The sequence below is a fragment of the Pan troglodytes genome, chromosome 19, assembly GCF_028858775.2.
Source record: "Pan troglodytes isolate AG18354 chromosome 19, NHGRI_mPanTro3-v2.0_pri, whole genome shotgun sequence".
Taxonomy (NCBI): Eukaryota; Metazoa; Chordata; class Mammalia; order Primates; family Hominidae; genus Pan; species Pan troglodytes.
The window spans coordinates 34,857,655-34,879,126 of NC_072417.2; the positions used below are offsets into that span (position 1 = coordinate 34,857,655).

Below are 21,472 nucleotides of genomic sequence, written 5' to 3' on the forward strand. Positions count from 1 at the left end.
TGGAAATACCAGGAACTGCAGAGCCCCAAAGAGAGTATATCAGCCCTGGCTTGGGGAGCTCCTAGGTCTGGGCTCCCTGAAGGGCCACAGCTCTTCTCCTTCTCTCTTCACTCCTCGTCACCCACAACGTGGCAAGCAAAGGGCATGTTTCAGCCCTGTTTGTGTTACAGCTCTTTTAGCCCTGCCATTCAGTGGATTCTGAGTTGTTGTCCTGTGTCCAGGAAGAATGAGGTATGCATACAAATAGAGGGTGAGCAAGGCAAAGAGGTGCTTTATTGGGTGACTGAACAGCTCAGAAGAGACTCTCAGTGGGTAGCTCCTCTCTGCAGTCAGGTCCTCCCATTGTCTACTCATCTCTCAGCATAGAGGAGACCAGCAGTATGAAGCTAGCTCCTCTCTGCAGGCAGGTCGTCCCATCATCTGCTCAGCTCTCAGCAGAGAGGAGACCCATGGTGGGTAGCTCCTCTCCACAGGCAGGTTATCCCATTGTCTGCCTGAGTCTGGCTGAGTCTGGGGTTTTTATGGGCTTCGGAGGAGGGGAAGTGTGTGCTGATTGGTCTATAGGCAGGCCTGGAAAAAGCACTATAAGTTCTCACTCTGGACCATGGAACTGGCAGTCTGGCCCAAAGGTGGGATTTCACCAGCGACCCACCCCTTTCTGCCCAGGCACCTGTCTGCCTCCTGCCACCATTAACCTGCCATCCACAGCGCCCACAGAGTCCAGACTGTTCGTGCCAAGGGGTGCCTCCAGGCCCACACCAAGCTGCCCTCAGCACCCCGTTGGCCTTCCGCTGTGCTCTTCGGCATCCAAAGTCTGAAGGGGGCCAAGGTAGCAGGGGGCTGGCATGTCAGCACTGCCCCAAGTGTGCGCATACCCAGCTGGGTTGCAACAGTGCCCAGGCTCAGCCTCAACTTTGCTCTGAAATCAGAGTGGGCGCCAAGACCAGGGAGAGGCCAGACGTTGGGAGCAGCACATCCAAGCCAACAGGGGCAGGGGAGCTTCCCATGTTCCCAGGAGTGCAGAGGTACCCAGGTCTACAGCCATGGCTGGGCGGTTATGGCTTCACCCAGGAGGTTGGGGCTCCTGCCTGCTCCCAGCCCCCAAGAGCACAGGGATGCCTGGGTCCTGCACCGTAGCTGGGCGGCCACAGCTGCGCCCAGGAAGCGCAATGATCCCACCCAGCCAACTTGGAAGGGGGCAGGGCTTCCACCTGTTCCTGGCTACTGCCAGCTCCACGGAGCACACAACCCCAGATGTACCTCCCCCACTGCAGCCAGCATCATGGCAGCAGCTGCTCCAGATGGGCCACCAATACCAGACCTTAAAGAATTTCCACAAAGCTCTAAGGAAAATTTGCTCACAGTAAAGAATCACTACAAGATACTGTAAGTAAAAGGCAAACTAAACAACAAACAGCAGGTTCAGACTCATGAAAACTTCTGATACAGAAATGATCAGAAAGGGAATATGAGAATGCTTAATATACATCAAGAAATGAAAGGCCTGAAAATGAGAGAGAACAAGCAACTAGACAATTGATAGAAATAAAAACTAAGTAATTAAAATTAAAAATTCAATGGATAGGTTTAACATCAGTTTACATAAAGCTGAAGAGAAAGTAGTGAAATGAAAATAAGAACTGAAGGATTATCCAGAATTCCTCTTAGACTAAGAAATGAAACATATAAAAGAAACATTAAGACACATGGGGGCTGCTGGCTCACGCCTGTAATCCCAGCACTTTGGGAGGCCGAGGCGAGCAGATCACAAGGTCAGGAGATCAAGACCATTCTGGCTAACACGGTGAAACCCTGTCTCTACTAAAAATACAAAAAAATTAGCTGGGTGTGGTGGCATGCACATGTAATCCCAGCTACTCAGAAGGCTGAGGAAGGAGAATCGCTTGAACCTGGGAGGCAGAGGTTGCAGTGAGCCAAAATTGTGCCACTGCACTCCTGCCTGGGCGACAGAGCAAGACTGTCTCTGAAAAAAAAAAAAAAAAAAAAAAAGACACGTGGAAGAGAAAATAAAGTGGTCAAACATGTATCTTATCAGAGTTATAGAAGAGAAAATGGATAGAACAATATTTGAAGAAATATTCCTGAGAATTTCAAGAATATTGAAGGACTTAACAGAATCAGGAAGCCCAATGAATCTGAAGTTGGAAAAATTAAAAGAAATCTGCATATAGACACCTAGTAAAATCCTAGAACATTAAAGACAAAGAAAATATCTTAAAAGCAGCCAGAGAAAAGACAGATTAGATTCAAAAGTATGACAGTTAGGCTGAGAAAATAAACGTAAACCAAAATTCTATACCCAGGGAATACATTTTTTCCAGAACAAAGGCACAATAAAGAATCTTTCTGAAAAACAAAAACCAAAAACAGAGAGTTTATCAACCTCACTTAAGGAGATTCTAAAAGATATTCATCAGACAATAGGAAGAGTATACTAAATGAAACTCTGAAATGCAAAAAGAAAAGAAGAGCAAAGAATTGGTAAATACGTAGATGCATGTAAATGAACTCTGTAAAATAATATTTTGTGGAATGGAAAATACAGATTAGAGTTATCACAGTAACAATTGCATATCAATTAGAAGAGCAGGTAATTGTAATTCCAGTGTTTAAGGTCCTTAGTTCAGAAAAAAATAATAAAAATATTGTTTAACGTTCAACTCTGATGAGTTAAAAATACATGTGAAAATTTTCTAACATAATCATTGAAAATAGTAGAAAATAGAGGTTATAAATTCCAAACTAGTAGAGAAGGAAAAAAAAAAAAACAGAATAAAAACAAAGAATCCTCACTGCCCCCAAAACAAAAACATAAAAAAGAAGAAACAAAAGAACATGGGAAAGCTGGATATTTGGTAGAAACAAATATAAATATATTAGTAATTACATTGAATGTAAATGGATAAAAACCAATTCAGATTGAAGAAAAAGAATCCAGATATATGCTATTTATTAGTGACACCCATAAGGAAATAGAACAACTGAAAGTTTATATCAGTTCGACAGTCTGGGATCACCTTTATCCCATTTCAGGGCCTGTAGTAGCTCAGTGTTGGGCTGTCGTCCATTCACCTTTATCTCCCTGGTTTAGCTATTCAGGATTCCAGACCAAACTACAGTCCCTCATCCAAGACCCCAGATTCTAACTTTGGTACCCAAGTCCCATGAGAGCCAGAAGCTATGTTCAGCCTTATGACTGTCTTTTCCATGTCAACAGTAGCTTCTAAGACAAAAACAACCATGAGATGTAGGCTCACTCAACTTGATTTTAGTTTTCGGATTTTGGCCAGGTCTTTCCTCACTGTCTTATTAGCTCCGAGATGCACTTACCAAAACCTTTTCCCCATATTTTGTCTAGCACTTTTTTTTTAGTAACTTCATCAGGAAGATTGATAAGTATTACCTAGTCCTCCATTACCAGAAGTAGACGTCCCTGGCTCCTCACTTTCACAGAGTCCATAGTGCCTTCAGGTCATGACTTGTGTCCCCACCCAGATTGTAAATCTTTTGAATCTAGAGAATGGGTTTTGTTAATTTTATGTATTAATACCTAATAAGGTACTAAAACAGATTGTCAGTAAATTATTAAATGAACTTGAATTTGCTATGACTATTTGACAGTGTTCAAAGCAAGTTAAATAGAGGTATATTTAGATAGTGTAGTCTAGCTAATCTATATACTGATTGGTGTACTTTCACAAATGGTGTTTTTTTTCCTGTAAAATATATAGGGAGAGACAGGTGAAAAAGTTCAAGAGAATAAGATCACTATTAACTTTTGCAGTTTAACCTTTATAAGACACTCTGAATTTGCCAAATTTAGGATTTCTTAGGCTGAGTCAGTCTGGATATTTATAAATGAGAGAGGAGGCGTCATTTATAAATTGAGACAGAATGCTGATTAAATATAGAGAAAGTATTCCCACTAGATTCCTTATCCAAAGACTTTTATATCACTAAACAGGATGAAAGGGCTTCCCCCCATGTCTTAGTTGGTTGTTAGTGTCTCATCCAATATTGCCACTTCCTATGCGTAATCACTCAGTACTGGTAATATTCCATTCAACTGTTTTCTGGTTAATAAAGTTATATTAATACTCTTCATATGATGCCTTATAAGATTGCGTTGCCTACATGATTTTATACATTATTCAGTCCAAAATGTTTTCCAAATCACATTGTAATTTCCTTTTTGACCTAAGGTTTAGTTGTTCAGAAGTATTTTTCTTAATTTTCAACATATAGGATTTTCTCATCTTTTTGCTCTTGATTTCTAGCTTAGTCTTATTTCATCAGAAGACATACTCTGTGTGGTTTCAATTTTTAGAAATTTGCTAAATTTGCTTTATGTATATGTTTTGTTTGTCTTTAAAAAATAATTTGCAGCCGGGCGCGGTGGCTCACACCTGTAATCCCAGCACTTTGGGAGTCCAAGGTGGGCAGATCACAAGATCGGGAGTTCAAGACCAGCCTGGCCAACATAGTGAAACCCTGTCTCTACTAAAAGTACAAAAAATTAGCCAGGCATGGTGGTGTGCACCTGTAATCCCAGCTATTCGGGAGGCTGAGGCAGGAGAATCATGTGAACCTAGGAGTCCGAGGTTGCAGTGAGCTGAGATCACGCCATTGCACTCCAGCCTGGGTGACGGTGTGAGACTGTCTCAAAAAAAAAAAAAAAATTGCATTCAATATTCTATACAAGTCCATTAGGTCAAGTTTGCTAATAATATTGTTCAACTTTTCTATTTTCTTCCTGACTTCTTTGTTTTGTAAACATTGAAAGGTGTTTTAAACTCTGCCTTGATTCTGAATTTATCTACTTGTCCTCATTGTACCTTTGATTTTTTGTGTAAATATTTAGAGAATTTGTTAGGCTCATTCAAGTTAGAACTGTTATATCTTCCTGGTGTTTGAGTCATTTATCATTATGAAACATCTCTATTTCCATATTGCTTTTTGCCTTGAAATCTGCTTTGCATGAATAATATAGCTATGCCAGCTTTTCTTTTGGCTAGAGTTTGCATGGTATATCTTTTTCATCCTTTTACTTTCAATCTTTCTATATCCTTATGTTTCAAGTGTGTCTCTCATAAGTAGCATATAGTTAGCTTTGATATTTTTAATCCAGTCTGACAATTTTTGTCTTTTGAATAAATCATTTAGTTCATTTACTTTTAATATAGTGTGTGTTGCATTTAAATCAGGCATCTTGTTAATGCTTCTATTTGACTCTTCTGTATTTATTTTCTTTTTTTCTGTATTTCTTTTAGATTGATTATTGTGGGAGAAAGGTAAACAAAACTTTATTCCTTCCCCTTGACAGCTTAACCTCAGTTAAATTTCTAGCTCTGTTCCTCTGGCAACCTAGTAAGACATGTATCACTTAACAACATTACTTATGGTCAGAATTATCCCTGTCAGTAAATTGCATCTGTCTTGGGAGAATGATGTCTGGTGGGTTTGATATACTTTGGGTTTGCCTGAGCTTAGTGACTCTTGTATTAGGTCTGTCCTTTGCTGGACCCTTGAAGCTATGTCTTCTGAGCTGTTCTAAGAGATATTTGGTCCTGTGGGGCATGAGGCTTTTAAGCCAAGTTCACCTCGCACACATGTCCAATGTGGATCTCATCTCCTTACACCTAAGCTGTCACTTGACTGCTGTGTGGACTGCTCCAAGGACACTGACGCTACCTGCTAGCAAACCGTGTTCTTGGCCTTTTGAAGAGATTGCTGCCAAATGTGGCCTATGAGTATTCTGAGTCAAAATGTTTAGTTAGACCTAAGATCATACTCTTTCCCCTCCACTGGTGTTGCAAGTATTTTTTATCATTTTATTTATTCTCTTTATTATTTTGGAAGATTTACTTAAATACTGTTATAGTGGTTACTTGACTTATTGCAATATCATTCTTGAATATAAAAATCTAATGTTATTTGGTACTTTTGCCTCCTTCCTAGAAAGTACAAGGCCAATTTAATTCCATTTACCTTCCTCCTAACTTGTATGCTATTTTGGTCATGTATTTTAATTATATACCAAAATAACATGCATGTATTTTAATTATATACCAAAATATATTTGGTCATGTATTTTAATTATATACCAAAATAACATGCATATACACTTTTAAAGCCAGTAAGACATTATTATATCTATTTAGATATAAATATATTTATTATATTAGATATAGATGTTATATCTATATTATCTGTATCTATATTACCTATAGCTATTTATATCTATATTATCTAATATCTATATCTATTATAGCTATTATAGCTATTAGATGATATAGATATAATATATATCTATTTAGATTGTAATTTACATCTATTATATCTATTTATTCACTTGTTTATCTTTTTTTCTCTTCCTATTTTTTTAAAATATATCATGGTTTTATTTTGCCAAGTTACTCATGAAAAGCATGACTTTTTTTCTTTTTCTTTTCTTTTCTTTTCTTTTTTTTTTTTTTTGAGACAGGGTCTCACTCTGTCACCCAGACTGGAGTGCATTGGCATGATCTCAGCTCACTGCAACCTCCACCTCCTGGGTTCAAGCAATTCCTGTGCCTCAGCCTCCCAAGTAGCTGGGACTACAGGTGCACGCCACCACACCCGGTTAATTTTTGTATTTTTTGGTAGAGATGGGGTTTCACCATGTTGGCCAGGCTGGTCTCAAACCCCTGACCTCAACTTATCTGCCCACCTTGGCCTCCCAAAGTGCTGGGATTACAGGCGTGAGCCACTGCACCCAACCCCTATATTGTTGACCTTCCATCTGGGATCATTTTCTTCTGCCTTAACCTCACTCTATTATATTTGAAATCTGAGGGTGACAAATGTTGTTTTTGTTTACCAAAAAATATTTCTATACTGTTTTCATTCTTGAAGAATATTTTTGCTCAGTGTAAAATTCTACATTAGCAGTGTCTTTTGGCACTTCAAAGATAATGTTCTTTTGTCTTCTGGATTTCATAGTTTCTTTTGAGAAGTTAGCTGTCAGTCTGTCTCTTTGTTGCTCCTTAAGGTAATCTTTTTTTCCCCTCTGGCTGCTTTGATTTTCAGAAGTTTCACTATGATGTGCTTAGGTGTAGATTTTTTTTTAAATACGCTTGTAGTTTGTAGAATCTCTTCAATTTGTAGCTCCCCCTTTTTTTTTTATCAGTTTTAGCAAGTTCTTTTCAAATATTTCTTCTGTCCCTTCTGTCTCCTCTCCTTTAGAACTCCATCTCACTGTATCTTCTATACCTCTTAGCCTCCCATCTTTATTTTCCATCTTTTTATCTATCCATGCTTCATTCCAGAAAATTTCTTCTCACCTAACTTCTAGTACATTCATTTTTTTTTTCTTCACCTATTTCTTTTTTTTTTTCTTTAAGATGGAGTCTCGCTCTGTTGCCCAGGTTGGAGTGCAGTGGCGCGATCTCAGCTCACTGCAAACTCTGCCTCCCAGGTTCAACACATTCTCCTGCCTCAGCCTCCTGAGTAAACTGGGATTACAGGAGCGTGCCACCATGCCCAGCTAATTTTTTGTATTTTTAGTAGAAACGGGGTTTCACCATGTTGGCCAGGCTGGTCTCAAACTCCTGACCTCAAGTGATCCACCCGCCTTGGCCTCCTAAAGGGCTGGGATTACAGGCATGAGCCACCACACCTGGCCTTCTTCACCTACTTCTAATCTACTCTTGTACTGATCCACTGAGTTCTTAATTTCCTTTATTATATTTTTCAGTTCTAGGTTTCCATTTGGCTTGGTTCTTTTTCATAGTTTCTGGTTCTATACAAAATTCTCATTATTGTCTTTTGTCACCTTGAACATGGTAAGCATAGTTATTTTAATATCTCTATCTGATAACTCCAGGGTCTGGATACCTGCAGGTTCGTTTATTTTTTTATTTTGTTTTGCTGTTTCTAATTCCAGTTTACTTGGCTACTTACATGTCTGGTTACTTTTTATTTTGTTCCAAATATTATATTTGCAAAATTATCTGCAGAAATAATTGGAGGCCCAAGTTTATGTGATTTTTCTTCAGGGAAGAGTTAATTTTGCTTCTTTTAGTTACCTAAGAACAATAGTATTCCAAATCAGCTATTCCAATTTCAAGGACTTAGGTGATTCAAAGCTGAATTATGGGCTCTGTAAAGGACTGCCTCCTTCTAATTCATCCTTATTCCTGTTGGTGGGATCCTAACCCAAAGTGAGAGGGGTTTACCTGTGTCCCCTCCTTTTCAGGCCTTACTCGCTAATCTTTGTCCCACTAGGCCCATGAAGCTGCCAGAATCACTACTCAGATCCCATCTACCTTCTCTGGAACTGGCAAATTTCCCCAGGAAAAAAAGGCAGCCTCAAACCTGGGTTCTCCTCCACGGTTTTCTTCCTCTCCTGGATTCTGACCCAGTAAATTCTCCGCTGTCTTGTTAGATCTCCCATGTCTTCTGGCAAACGTTTTGTTTATTTTGTTTACCTATTCTAGTTAACCCTCAGCACGGGTGTCAGTTTAAATTACCTAGTCTGTCATTACTCAAAGAAAGCCCCCGTGTCTTCATTTCATAAATTAGCTAATTAGTTCCAGAGAGAATTTACAGCCAAGACTCAAGTGTTCTGATTTTGTACAATGCTTATTCTGTTACACTGGTGCCAAACATGCAGATAAATCTGGTAGCATTTTGGCATTTACTGTGCTCAGTGCCACTTTTCTTGGTTTATTCACCCAAAAGTAAAGGCATTCTATTCCAGCAAACTAGTAGAAAATCCTTAAGTAAACAGTGCCTCCTCCCGACTTCCCCATCCTATTAAGTTTTTTAAAAAACTTACTATAAGCCATTTTTTAAAGTGAGCTACAGTTGTTCCCCCAATATAGATGCTCCACTTGAAAATCATTACAGATTTAGTGAACGTTTGATCACCCATCACTATTTTTAAAGTAGGATTCTGCTTGTGCTTTATAATAAAATATACCAAAATTTAATATCTAATGAAAGGGTTGGTATTCCAGAATAGGGAAGAAGTGTAAGTTATCTATCAATCCATAACAAATCACTGTAAAATATAGTGCTTAAAATAATGGTTCTTTGTCATGATTCAGGGGTTGACTGGGCAGTTCTGCTGGGCTCACCAAGCAGCTGCAGTCAGCTGGGGATAGATAGGCTAAGATGAGCTCACTCAAATGGCGTGCCTGGATGACTTTAATCCCGGGCTTCTTCACATGGTAGAAGTGGTCCAAGAGGGCAGACCCTCTCGAGGATGGGCTTCCAGAAGTAACCCAGTGTTGCTTCTGCTGCGTTCTACTGGTTAAAGCATGTCACAGGCCAAGCCAGATTCGAGAAGTGGTGTAGAGACTCCACCTCTTACTGGGAGGTGGTGCAAGATATTGAGGTCATGTTTTTCCTTCTGCTACAGATGACAAGATGAAAAAGGGCAGGTGTACTAGGCAGAATAATGGCCTCTGCATAGCAACAGCAACTCTCTAACATCAGCTAAGTGTCCTACAATTCAATTCAGTTCTTACACTAACTACCCAGAGTTAGCATTAATCTAAAAAATTAAAGGACAAGGTCCCTAATAAGACTCTCCTTTACTTCAGACACCAGCTGCAAGTGAGGTCCACAGAACACCTGCCCTTATATATAACTTGGGTATAAATTTGAGGATTCCCATGACCCCCCTCTTCAGGTCTGATAATTCACTAGAATGATTCACAGAACTCGGGTCCAAGCGCAGGAGCTTCTGTCCCCCTGGAATCAGGGTGCACCACCCTCTGAGTACATCCATGTGTTCACCAACCAAGAAGCCGTTGTGAGGCTCAGCGTCCTGAGGTTTTGTTTTTTTGTTTTATCAGCGTTTCATCACAAAGGCATGATTGATTAAATCTTTGGTCACATGATTAAGCTTAATCTTTAGTCCCCCTAACCTGCCCAGAGGTCAGGCAGCTGTAAGTTCCAGCACATGACGGAGTTTTCTGGTGACCAGCTCCCATCCTGAAGCTATCTAGATGCCCAGCTATGAGTCACCTCATTGTCATAACTAAGACACTCCTGTCACTGAAGAAATTTCATAAGTTTTTGAAGCGCTATGCCAGAAACCAGGAACAAAGGCTGGTAGATAATATTTTTTATTCTTACTATTACTATACCATAGTCATCCCAGATGTCCACATCCTAATCCCCAGAACCTATGAACATGATATGTGCTGTGGCAAGGTGGAATTAAGGTTGCAGATGGAGATAAGGCTACTAATAAATGGGCCTGAAAATAAGGGCTTATCCTCCATTACCCAAGTGAGCCCAGTGCTATCACGAGTCCTTCAGTGGGAAGGAGGGAAGCAGAAAAGTCAGAACGAAGAGGTGACATCATAAAAGACTCAACTGACCATTGCTGGCTTTGAAGATGGAAGGGGGCCACCAGCCAAGGAATGTGGGCAGCCTCCAGAAGCTGGAAAATATGAGAAAATGGGTTTTCTTCTGGAGCTCCCAAAAACACCAACCCTGCTGACACATTGACTTTTGACTCAGTTAAACCTATTTCAGACTTCTGACCTCCAGAAATGTGAGATAATAAAACTGTGTTGTTTTAATATACTAGATTTATGATAATCTGCTATAGCAGCAATAGGAAACTAATACAGCAGGGCCTAGAAAAAGGCAAAAAATGGCATTACCTTTCACCATGTAGGACAGCATGATAAATGTACTATCGGAGTTTCTTTTTTTAGGTGTTGAAAACTGTTATTCTGTTCAAAATGCAAGTAAATTTACATCCTTCAAATCTCTCCTACTTCTTAAATTATTTACTACCCGTTTCTACTTCTAGCCCTCAGCGGAGCTCAAAACTGCCTAATTTAACTACAGAGTATTCTGTATCTTAATCAAAGTGCATCTGTGTGTGTCTGATAGATAACAGATTCAGAGAAGAAAAAGAAATTCTTTACACTTGTAGGATACATTTGACCTCATTGATTCATCCAGTGATAATTTATTCATTATCTTCAGTGTACCAGGATCTATGCCAAGCATGGTTTTATATTTAAAAGGGGTTATGATCTAATATGTAGTATAAAACTTAATTGGCACAGAGGGAAGGATTGCTAGCTGAGCTCCTTCATAGAATCAGTGATGCCTGTAGGTGGTTTTGGAACTTCTCTACTTACCCGTGAAGTTTAATCTCTTTTCCGAAAGTACAAACTAATGCAATAATATTAATAATGATGGCTGACACTTAAGGAGCACTTACTGTATACCAGAGCTGTCCGTCCCTGTCATTCCTTAACATAATATTAACATTAACAAAGAATGTCCTTTTACATTCTCCATCCATTTTCATCGTTAGCTGCTGCCTTTTTCTATTGAATTACTCCTTCAGCTGCTTTAACCTTGTTTTCATAAATACACAGAAACTCGATCTTTACGTCTCTGTTATTTACTTCCTAGTTTTATCCCTTTTCTACTATTCCTAATAAACCCTAAAACATAATTAAACAAAAATTTGGCTGAATGTATGAGAACTTCTAACCTTGAATTGAAGGAGAAAGGAAGAATAACTACTTTATTCACAAGTGTATGCCTGAGAAATTAGAGGCACTGAGCTTAACTTGACACAATTAACACTAATTACATGTTAGTGTCCCTAGCTGGGAATTTTTCTCCAGTGAAATTACCATTTGCTGATTTATTTCTTTAGGAACCATATTACGTTCGTTGCATCAAACCCAATGACAAGAAATCTCCACAGATATTTGATGATGAACGCTGCCGGCACCAAGTAGAATATCTTGGACTACTGGAAAATGTGAGAGTGCGTCGGGCAGGATTTGCCTTCCGCCAGACATACGAGAAGTTTCTTCACAGGTGAGAATAGACTCGTCAGAGAGGCCTAGTTCACTGAGAATAAGGGAGTCCTCCCCGTACAATAGTGCATCAGCACATATTAGGCAATCTATAAATATTTGTTGGGTGAACAAAAGAGCTGAGGAAATTACAAATATGAAAGACTTTCCCAGTTTCAACATGAGTCCCTGAATTCATGGTTTATGGACCATGAAAAAGTTTCAGCCTTTTGGGAGGAAATACTGGCATCACAGCATAGCAGAAAGAGCACTGATCTGAAATCACATTGTGGGTGGAATTCTGATTATGCCACTTACTTGCTGCTTGATCATGGGCCAGAAATTTAACTTCTATGACCCTGTTTTTGCATCTGTGAAATAAGTAAAATAACATTTCATAGGACTGTTATGAGAAATTAACCTAAGTAAAAAGCCTAGATTCCTGGTACATCATAGCTATTTAATTAACGCTGCCTATCATTACTGGTGTCAGTAATTATCATAATAATAAAATATTAAGGAGTTAAGCATGGAGGACCTGAAATCAGTCTGCCTGGTTTGATTCCTGGCTCTGTCATTTTTCAGTTGTGTGACTTTGGACAAATTACATACCCTTTTCATGCCTGTTTCCTCATGTGTAAAATGGGGATAATAATAATAACTACCTTGAAGCATTGCTAGAGGGTTAAATAAGATAATATATACAAAGCACTTGGAATAGTAGTACCTCCGTATAGTAATCACTCAATAAGTGTAATATATTGTTGCTATTGTTAATTTATTGTTGATAATGTTGCTTAATGATACATGTCATATAAAAAAAGATAATGATAATTGATAACTTGGAATCACAAGAATGCTTTAAATTCCATTTGTTTTAAAACATTTATTGAACATTTTCTAAAATCTCGACTATAGATTTCCCCCCAAAAATGAATAAATATAAATTTACATAAAATATAAATAAGAAAAATGCAGAAAATTAAAATACTTTAGATTAGTTGGTCAAAAAAGAGTCTCTAAGTAGCTGACAATGACAGGAAGCAGCCAGCCATACAAAGATCAGAGCAAAGAGAAGGTGGGGCAGAGGGAACAGCCAGGGAAAAGGCTCTATTGTGGTAGTAAGTGAGGCATTTTAGATGCCAAATGTAGTCCATTGTGGTTGGAGGACACTGACAGGACAGTGGTGTGAGATGAGATCAGAGAGATGGACAAGAGCCAAATCATGTCAAACTTTGTAATCAGACTAAACTATTTAGATTTTGGCTAGGCGTGATTTAAAAAACAAAGAAAGAAACAAAACCATTGGTGGATTTTAAGCATGGAATTACATAACCTTATGGATGTCTTAAAGGAATCACTGTGGCTACTGTGTGAATAGAAGGCAAGGAGATGTTGGCCGGGCGCAGTGGCTCACATCTGTAATCCCAGCACTTTGGGAGGCTGAGGTGGGCAGATCATGAGGTCAGGAGATCTAGACCATCCTGGCTAACAAGGTGAAACCCCATCTCTACTAAAAATACAAAAAATTAGCCGGGCGTGGTGGCGGGCACCTGTAGTCCCAGCTACTCGGGGAGGCTGAGGCAGGAGAATGGCCTGAACCTGGGAGGCGGAGCTTGCAGTGAGCCAAGATCATGCCACTGCACTCCAGCCTGGGCAACAGAGCGAGACTCCGTCTCAAAAAAAAAAAAAAAAAGGGGGGGCAAGGAGATGTTTAAGGATGCTATTGCAGGAGTCCAGGAAACAGGGCTTGATGATAGTGCCTTCAGTAAGGGACTATTATAGATATGAGAGCAGTGGACAGATTTGGGATATGTTTGAGGGATAAAGTTGACAAGACTCTCTCATGGATTGGATATGATGAAATAGGAATAAAGAGGAATGAAGGATGAAAATTATATTTTGGCTTGAGCATCTAGGTAAGCGCAGTACCATTTGCTGAGATAAAATTGGGTAAAATAATTTTGAGGAACAGGATGTGGAACAGGAGTAAAGATGGAATCAAGATTATTCTCTTGACTATGTTAACTTTGACACATCTCTATGTTCACTTTGAAATGCCTACTAAATATCTAGGCAGAAATATTAAGCCATTAGACTTTCATACCTGGAGTTCTGGAAAGAAGTTTAGGCTGCAAATAAGAGATTTTGGAGTCACTGGTAACATAGATTACATAGAAAGTCTCGGGACTGGATAGTGAAGAGGAGGAGGTCCATGACAATGTTTAGATTTGTGGTCTGGCATGAAAGAACCAGCAAAGATAAGAGAAGCAGCAACCAATAAGGTAGAAGAAAAACCAGAAGAGGATTATGTCAGAGAAGCCAAGAGAAGATGGCCTTTTTTTTCTTTTTTTGACAGGGTCTTGCTCTGTCACCCAAGCTGGAGTACAGTGGCGCCATCTCAGCTCACTGCAGCTCCACCTTCCGGGTTCAAGCGATTCTCCCACCCCAGCCTCCCAAATAGCTGGGATTATAGGGGCGCGTCACCACACCCAGCTAATTTTTTTTTTCATTTTTAATAGAGACAGAGTTTCACCATGTTGGCCAGGCTGGTCTCAACCTCCTGACCCCAGGTGATCCACCCGCCTCAGCCTCCCAAAGTGCTGGGATTATAGGCATGAGCCACCGTGCCCAGCCAGAAGATGGCATTTTAAGAAGAAAAGTGTAGCAACTTTATGCTGCCCTTTATATGAAGTTCAAGAGCAGGCAAAACTAATTTATGGTGATAGAAATCAGAATAGTGGTTAGCTATTTGTATGGCAGACTAGAAAGCAGAATGGGGGAACTCTCTGAGATGATATATCTTGATCAGGGTGTCGGTTTCATGAGTATACACATTTGTCAGAACTTACTGAATTATATACTTAAGTGTGTATATTTTAGTGTATGTAAATTTGATCACAATTTTTAAAATGTTTTTTAAAAACTAAACTTTTTTAAAAAGTAAATTAGTGGGCCAGAGGATCAAGCTGAAGTCTTGTTCCAGATCTCATCACAAAGAAAAAAAGATGGGAAGTATTAAACAAAGGTCTAGCCGCATGTAAGGTTGATCCAGGAGCAGCAAAACCCATGTAACAGAAGGACTAGAGGAAAGAACACCAAGAATAGGGGAGAGGCACTATTCGAACAGCGGCCAGGGATTTGCATGAACTGAAAAAAGACGAATCTTCAGATTAAAAGGATACACTGACTGTCAAGCATAAGAATTTTTTAAAAACTTAAAAATACATTTGTTCACTTTTAGAATGTTAAAGAAAAATAATTATAGCTCCCAAGAAAAAAAGACAAACTGCCTTTGGGGAGTGAGAATCACGCTGACATCTGGTTCCTCATGAACGTTTGATCAAGTAGACGAAGGAGCAAAATGCCTTCACAGTGTAAGGAAAGGGCTTTCATGCCTGGAATTGTATTCTGTGTCAAAATACCATTCAAGAGTGTGAGTAAAATAAACAGCATTTTCTGGCATACCTAGTTTGAGAAAGTTTATTATTCATAGACCCTCTGAAAAATCTTCTAGAGGATATACTTCAGCAAAAAGAAAGATGAATGCAGAAAGGAAACATGTGGCAGGATATATGCAAAAAAGCAACATTGAGCAAAGAAATCTGTAAAACTTTTTGTTAAATCTAAACAAGTACTGATTGTAAGGGTGGGGAAGAAGTCTTTAGTGATAATCTGGAACAAAAATTAAAATGGGAGTGAGAAGTAGAGATAATTAAAGATTTTGTCCTATTTATGGAAAGGATATTATAGACCGTGATTAACTAGACAGGAAAAGAATTATGTGTTGAAATTTTCAAGTGAGTTATAATAATAGTTGTGAATATTTTGAAATGTTTACTGGATGTACTAGATACTGATTTAAACATTTCACATGTAGGCAGTCACTGGAACTGACAACCACTTGAGGAGTATACATTATTCCCCTTTTATGTGGCTCATCCAGTGATGATGAGAGAAAAGATAATATTTTCTACAGTGAATTTTTGCTTTTAGATTCTGCAGATTTTTTGCAAGTAGTTTAGGTTTGAACCTGAATTTTTGCTTGTGACTTTTCTTCATTTTCATTTATTTTACTGAGAAAAGAGAGAAGGATTTAAAACATGCTGATAACCTTAAAAGCTACTAAAGTCCTTTAGGGAGGTAAAACTCATTGTCAGAAAGCAGATGAGTTCAACTTTTTAATTAGCAAGTTCAGATTGCTGGTTTGCCAGAGAACCAGGGTCATGCACTTTGCTGGCATGAAACAAGGAAGAGTGCCTCTCGCCTGCCATCGGAGCTGAGCAGTGGGGCTGTAGGATAGCAATCCAGTTTCTGAAGCGTGCCTGAAACAAACAACACCAGCACTACCCATATGATGACCCAGATGTAGACCCCTACTATAGTTTGGTGTAATGAATTTGAGAGGTTTCTGATTTCACTTTTTTTCATGTGACATTGTTTGGTATTACCTCTGTCTTTATATTAAAACTTTTTCGTTTGGCTTTGATCTCTGCCCCCATCTAGCAAGTGAGTAGGCTTTAAATGATTTCTTTTCATTCATTCTGCAAATACCTATTGCCTCATAGTATGGCAGGCAACATGATAGGCACATGGTATATAGTGGGGAACAAAACAAAGTCCCTGCCTTCATATTAGCCACAGACTAGGGAGGGAGACTGACATTAAGCAGATAAACCCACAAATCAGTATGATTACAAGTTGTGATAAATCATGTGAGAAAAGAATAAATAAAACTAGTTGCCTTAGAGAGAATATTGGGGGTAGGGGGTTTGTTGATATACAAAGATCAAGAAAAGACTAAAGGATGAGAAGGAGCCAGACTTTCAAGGACTAGATAAAATGCATTCCGGGCAGTGGGAACAGCATGTGCAAAGACCCTGAAGTAGGAAGGAGGCAACCGCATTACAGAACCCCAAAGAAGTTAACATGATTGATGGATAGTAAGGAAGGAAAGCAGCCAAAGACAAAAATGATTTCAAGCTTTTTAGAAAACTACTCTGACTGATGTATGCAGAATGGATTGGAAAGGAAATGGAAAACAATTTAGGAGTCTGTTGTAAACTAGAAGGTGGCTTGCCTTTGAACTGAAGCAATAAAGATGAGGAGAATTGTTAAATATATTTTGGAGGTAGAGTCAATAGGACTTGATGATGGATTAGAAATCATGATAGGGCAGGGAAAGAATAAAAATATTCTCAGGATCCTGGCTTTAGTAACTGGGTAGATTGAGGTAGGAAAGACTGAAGGAGTAATTAAGATGCCTTCAAGACCTGTATAGACATTGGATGTATAAATCTGAAGCTCATAACTGAGGGATAACACACAAATTGAAAATATATGTTTATATTTTATATACTTATAAAATATACATATTTTTGTGTTTATATTTGGAATGTTTTATTAAAAGTAAGTGGACTAGATGAGGTAATGTGGGGAGAGAATACATAGAAAGAAGTCCAGGTCTTAGGCTTGGGACACGCCTGCATTTGGGGGTGTAGTAGTAGCCAGAGTAGCCAGAAAATCAGATTGACAAGATATATCCAGAGAGGCAGAAGGAGAGCATGCTGTCATGGAATCTAAGAAAAGAGATATGTCAAGAAGAAGGAAGTAATTAACTGTAATTAGGGAGTAATTAACAGATGCTTCCTACATATCTACTATCTTAACAAGAAATATGAAAAGCCCTGTGAATGATTTATATTCCTTTGGGTATATACCCAGTAAGGGGATTGCTGGGTCAAATGGCATTTCCGGTTCAAAATCTTTGAGGAATCGCCACACTGTCTTCCACAATGGTTGAACTAATTTACATTCCCACCAATAGTATAAAAGTGTTCCTGTTTCTCTGCAACCTTGCCAGCATTTGTTGTTTCTTGACTTTTTACTAATTGCCATTCTGACTGACGTGAGATGTTATCTCATTGTGGTTTTGATTTGCATTTCTCTAATGATCAGTGATGTTGAGCTATTTTTCATATGTTGGCCGCATGTATGTCTTTTTTTGAGAAGTGTCTGTTTATATCCTTTGCCCACTTTTTAATGGGGTTGTTTGATTTTTTTTTCTTGTACATTTGCTTAATTTCCTTTTAGATTCTGGATATTAGTCCTTTATCAGATGGATAGATTGCAAAAATTCTCTCCCATTCTGTAAGTTGTCTGTTCGCTCTGATGATAATTTCGTTTGTTGTGTAGAAGCTCTTTAGTTTAATTTGTCATTTTTGCTTTTTTTGCAATTGCTTTTGGTGATTTCATCATGAAGTCTTTGCCCATGCCTGTATCCTGAATGGTATTGCCTAGATTTTCTTCTGGGGTTTTTATGGTTTTGGGTTTTACATTTAAGTCTTTAATCCACCTTGAGTTAGTTTTTGTATAAGGTGTAAGAAAGGGATCCAATTTCAATTTTCTGCATATGGCTAGCCAGTTCTCCCAGCATCATTTATTAAATAGGGAATCCTTTCCCCATTGCTTGTTTTTGTGGATACATGCACAGGTATGTTCATTGCAGCATTATTCACAATAGCAAAGACATGGAATCAACCCAAATGCCCATCAATGATAGACTAGATAAAGAAAATGTGGTACATACACACCATGGAATACTATGCAGCCATAAAAAGGAAAGAGGTAATGCCCTTTGCAGGGACATGGATGGAGCTGGAAGCCACTATCCTCAGCAGACTAACAGAGGAACAGAAAACCAAACCACACATGTTCGCACTTATAAGTGGGAGCTGAACAATGAGAACACGTGGACATATGGGGGTGAATAACACACACTGGGGCCTGTTGGGGTGGGGGTGGGAGAATGGAGATCATCAGGAAGAATAGCTAATGGATGCTGGGCTTAACACCTAGGTAATGGGCTGATTTGTACAGCAAACCACCATGGCACACATTTGCCTATGTAACAAACCTGCACATCCTACACATGTACCTCAGAACTTAAAAAATAAAATAATTATTAAAAAAAAAAGAAAGAAAAGACATATGAGAAAACTTTAAAGATTCACGTAAGGCACAAAGCAGACTAGATCAAGTGGGAAAACATCTCTTGTTCTTGAATAGGACAACTCAACACCATATAAAAATTAATGGATTCACTGAGTGCAGTGGCTCTTGCCTGTAATCCCAGCATTTTGAGAGGCCAAAGCGGGCAGATCACTTGAGGTCAGGAGTTCAAGACCAGCCTGGCCAACATGGTAAAACCCCATCTCTACTGTTAACAAAAAAATTAGCTGGGCGTGGTAGTTGCCTGTAATCCCAACTGCTCAGGAGGCTGAGGCAGGAGAATCGCTTGGACCGGGAGGCGGGGGTTGCAGTGAGCTGAGATCGCACCACTGCACTCATAGATAGAGCGAGACTCTGTGTCCAAATAATAATAATAATAATAATGTATTTAATGTTCCAACTCACTAAAACTATCAAGGGTGCTTTGGGTCTTTAAAAATTGTTTATTCACTGAATTCTGGTTTTTTTGCCTGGAACTATAAAACTTGATTCTGAAGTTCATGTGGAAAAATATGTGCGCCAGAATAACTAGAAAGACCTTTAAAAAAGAAAAGAATTAGGAAAAACATTAAAATGTACTTGTATCCTCTATAATTAAAACCATGTGGTAGTGATGCACAGATGGACAGACACAGCAATGAAACAGACCAGAAAGTCCAGAAATAAACTGAAGCACATATGATAAAAGCAGCATGTTAATCACAGAGGGGAAAGATGGACTTTTTAATAGTGTTGGAACAGCTAGACAGCCATTTGTTAAAAGATAAAATTAGATCCATACCTCACACCATATACCAAAAAAACCCTCTAAATGATCAGAAATCTAAATGTGAAAAATGAAAACATACAAGTACTAGAAGAAAACATAAATGCATTACTCTGTAAACCAAGTGAAGAAAGCCTTTCATACAATGACTTAAAATTTAGATGTAATATAAGAAAAAAACTAAATTTGACTACATGTGTTAAACAACTTTGCATGATGGAAAAAGCTCTGTGATAGACAGCCTTCTAAGATGCCCTCTACCTCCTGGTATCCATGCCCTGTGTAATCCCCTTCCTGTGAGTGTAGGCTAGACCTAGTGATTTGCTTCTGACAAAGTAGAATATGGCAAAAGTGATAGGATGTCACTTTTGAGATTAGACCACAAAAGACTGTGACTCTGTGACTTCTGTCTTGTTCACACTCACACTCATGAAGCAAGCCGCTGTGTGGTGAGCTGCCTTAATGAGAGGCCCACATGACAAGGAGCTGTTGACTGCTCGTATGTAAAAATGAAATTAATTTTTGTGTGTTGCTCTTATGTGCAGCAACACTGCTTAATTTTCTTTTAGTTATAATAGTTTTTTTATCTAGAGATCTGCTTGATTTCCTTTGAGGAAAGTTACATTATACATAAGTAGTATCCATTTTGTTTTTCTGTCAGTCATTTACCAATTATGTCTTGGTCTCACTGTGTCGACTAGACCTCCAGAGCAATGCCGAGCAGGACCCATGACAGAGCCACCCTTCTCTTGTATCTGTTTGTAAAAAGAATGTTTCTAAGGTTACCCCTTTATGAACAATATTTGCCGTAGGATTTTGGCAAATAGACTGTATGAGCTTGAGGAAGTCCCTTCTATACCTAGTTTAGTAAGAGTTGTTATCTTAAAGTGTTTTATTTTACTGAAGCCTTTTTTTGCATACCTTATGAGGCTAATGAAATTCTATTGATAGTTTGCTAAGATTTGGTTTTCTATGGGGTGTCTTGCATTTTATTGAATAGTTTTCTATTGAGATGACCATATGGTTTTCTCCCTTAACCCTGTTTCTTTTTTTCATCCAGGTATAAGATGATCTCTGAATTCACCTGGCCCAACCATGACCTTCCTTCAGACAAAGAGGCTGTCAAGAAACTGATTGAACGGTGTGGTTTTCAGGATGATGTAGCTTATGGGAAGACCAAAATTTTCATTCGAACACCCCGAACATTGTTTACCTTGGAAGAACTCCGTGCCCAGATGCTCATAAGGATTGTCCTCTTTCTACAAAAGGTAATTTTATATTTTATATATAAGGATAAGATTTTGCTTTTAAGTTCTTAAAAATTTGTTGCATATTTTCTTTAATTCAAGAAATATTCCTGGAAGATATGTTGTTTTATGTCTATGCATATCTTAAAATGTTTTCTGTTGCCTTCACACATGGAAAACTTATTGGTTGCCCCAGTTCAAAATTATTTTTGCCCAAGTTCAAAATTATTTTATCTTCAAAACTCTGAAGATATTTTGTTTTTAAAGTTGGAGCGATGTCTGAACCAGTCTTTCTGTCGTTTACTGTTAACTGTGTTTTTTCCTTCAGTTTAAATGCATAAAGGACTTTTCTTTTTCCCCCCCGAGACGGAGTCTCACTATGTCGCCTAGGCTGGAGTGCAGTGGCACAATCTTGGCTTACTGCCACCTCCACCTCCAGGGTTCAAGTGATTCTCCTGCCTCAGCCTCCCGAGTAGCTGAGATTACAGGCACACACCACCACACCTGGCTAATTTTTGTGTTTTTAGTAGAGATAGGTTTCACCGTGTTGGTCAGGCTGGTCTCGAACTCGTGACCTCGTGATCTGCCCACCTCGGCCTCCC

At 38.9% G+C, this 21,472-nt stretch overlaps 1 protein-coding gene across 12 annotated transcripts in view; it reads left to right on the forward strand.

The window, feature by feature from the left end:
• Positions 1 to 21,472, forward strand: part of MYO1D (myosin ID) — a 382,937-nt gene that overhangs the window by 143,002 nt on the left and 218,463 nt on the right. For 6 of the 12 annotated variants that reach the window (XM_063798726.1, XM_063798723.1, XM_063798725.1 and 3 more), the window contains exons 15-17: positions 5,292 to 5,312; positions 11,702 to 11,868; positions 20,684 to 20,891. In XM_063798726.1, the coding sequence (XP_063654796.1) occupies positions 5,292 to 5,312; positions 11,702 to 11,868; positions 20,684 to 20,891 (396 nt within the window). The remainder of the gene's footprint in view (positions 1 to 5,291; positions 5,313 to 11,701; positions 11,869 to 20,683; positions 20,892 to 21,472) is intronic. The other 6 variants (XR_001710866.3, XM_511404.8, XM_016932012.4 and 3 more) reach the window with 1 other exon arrangement.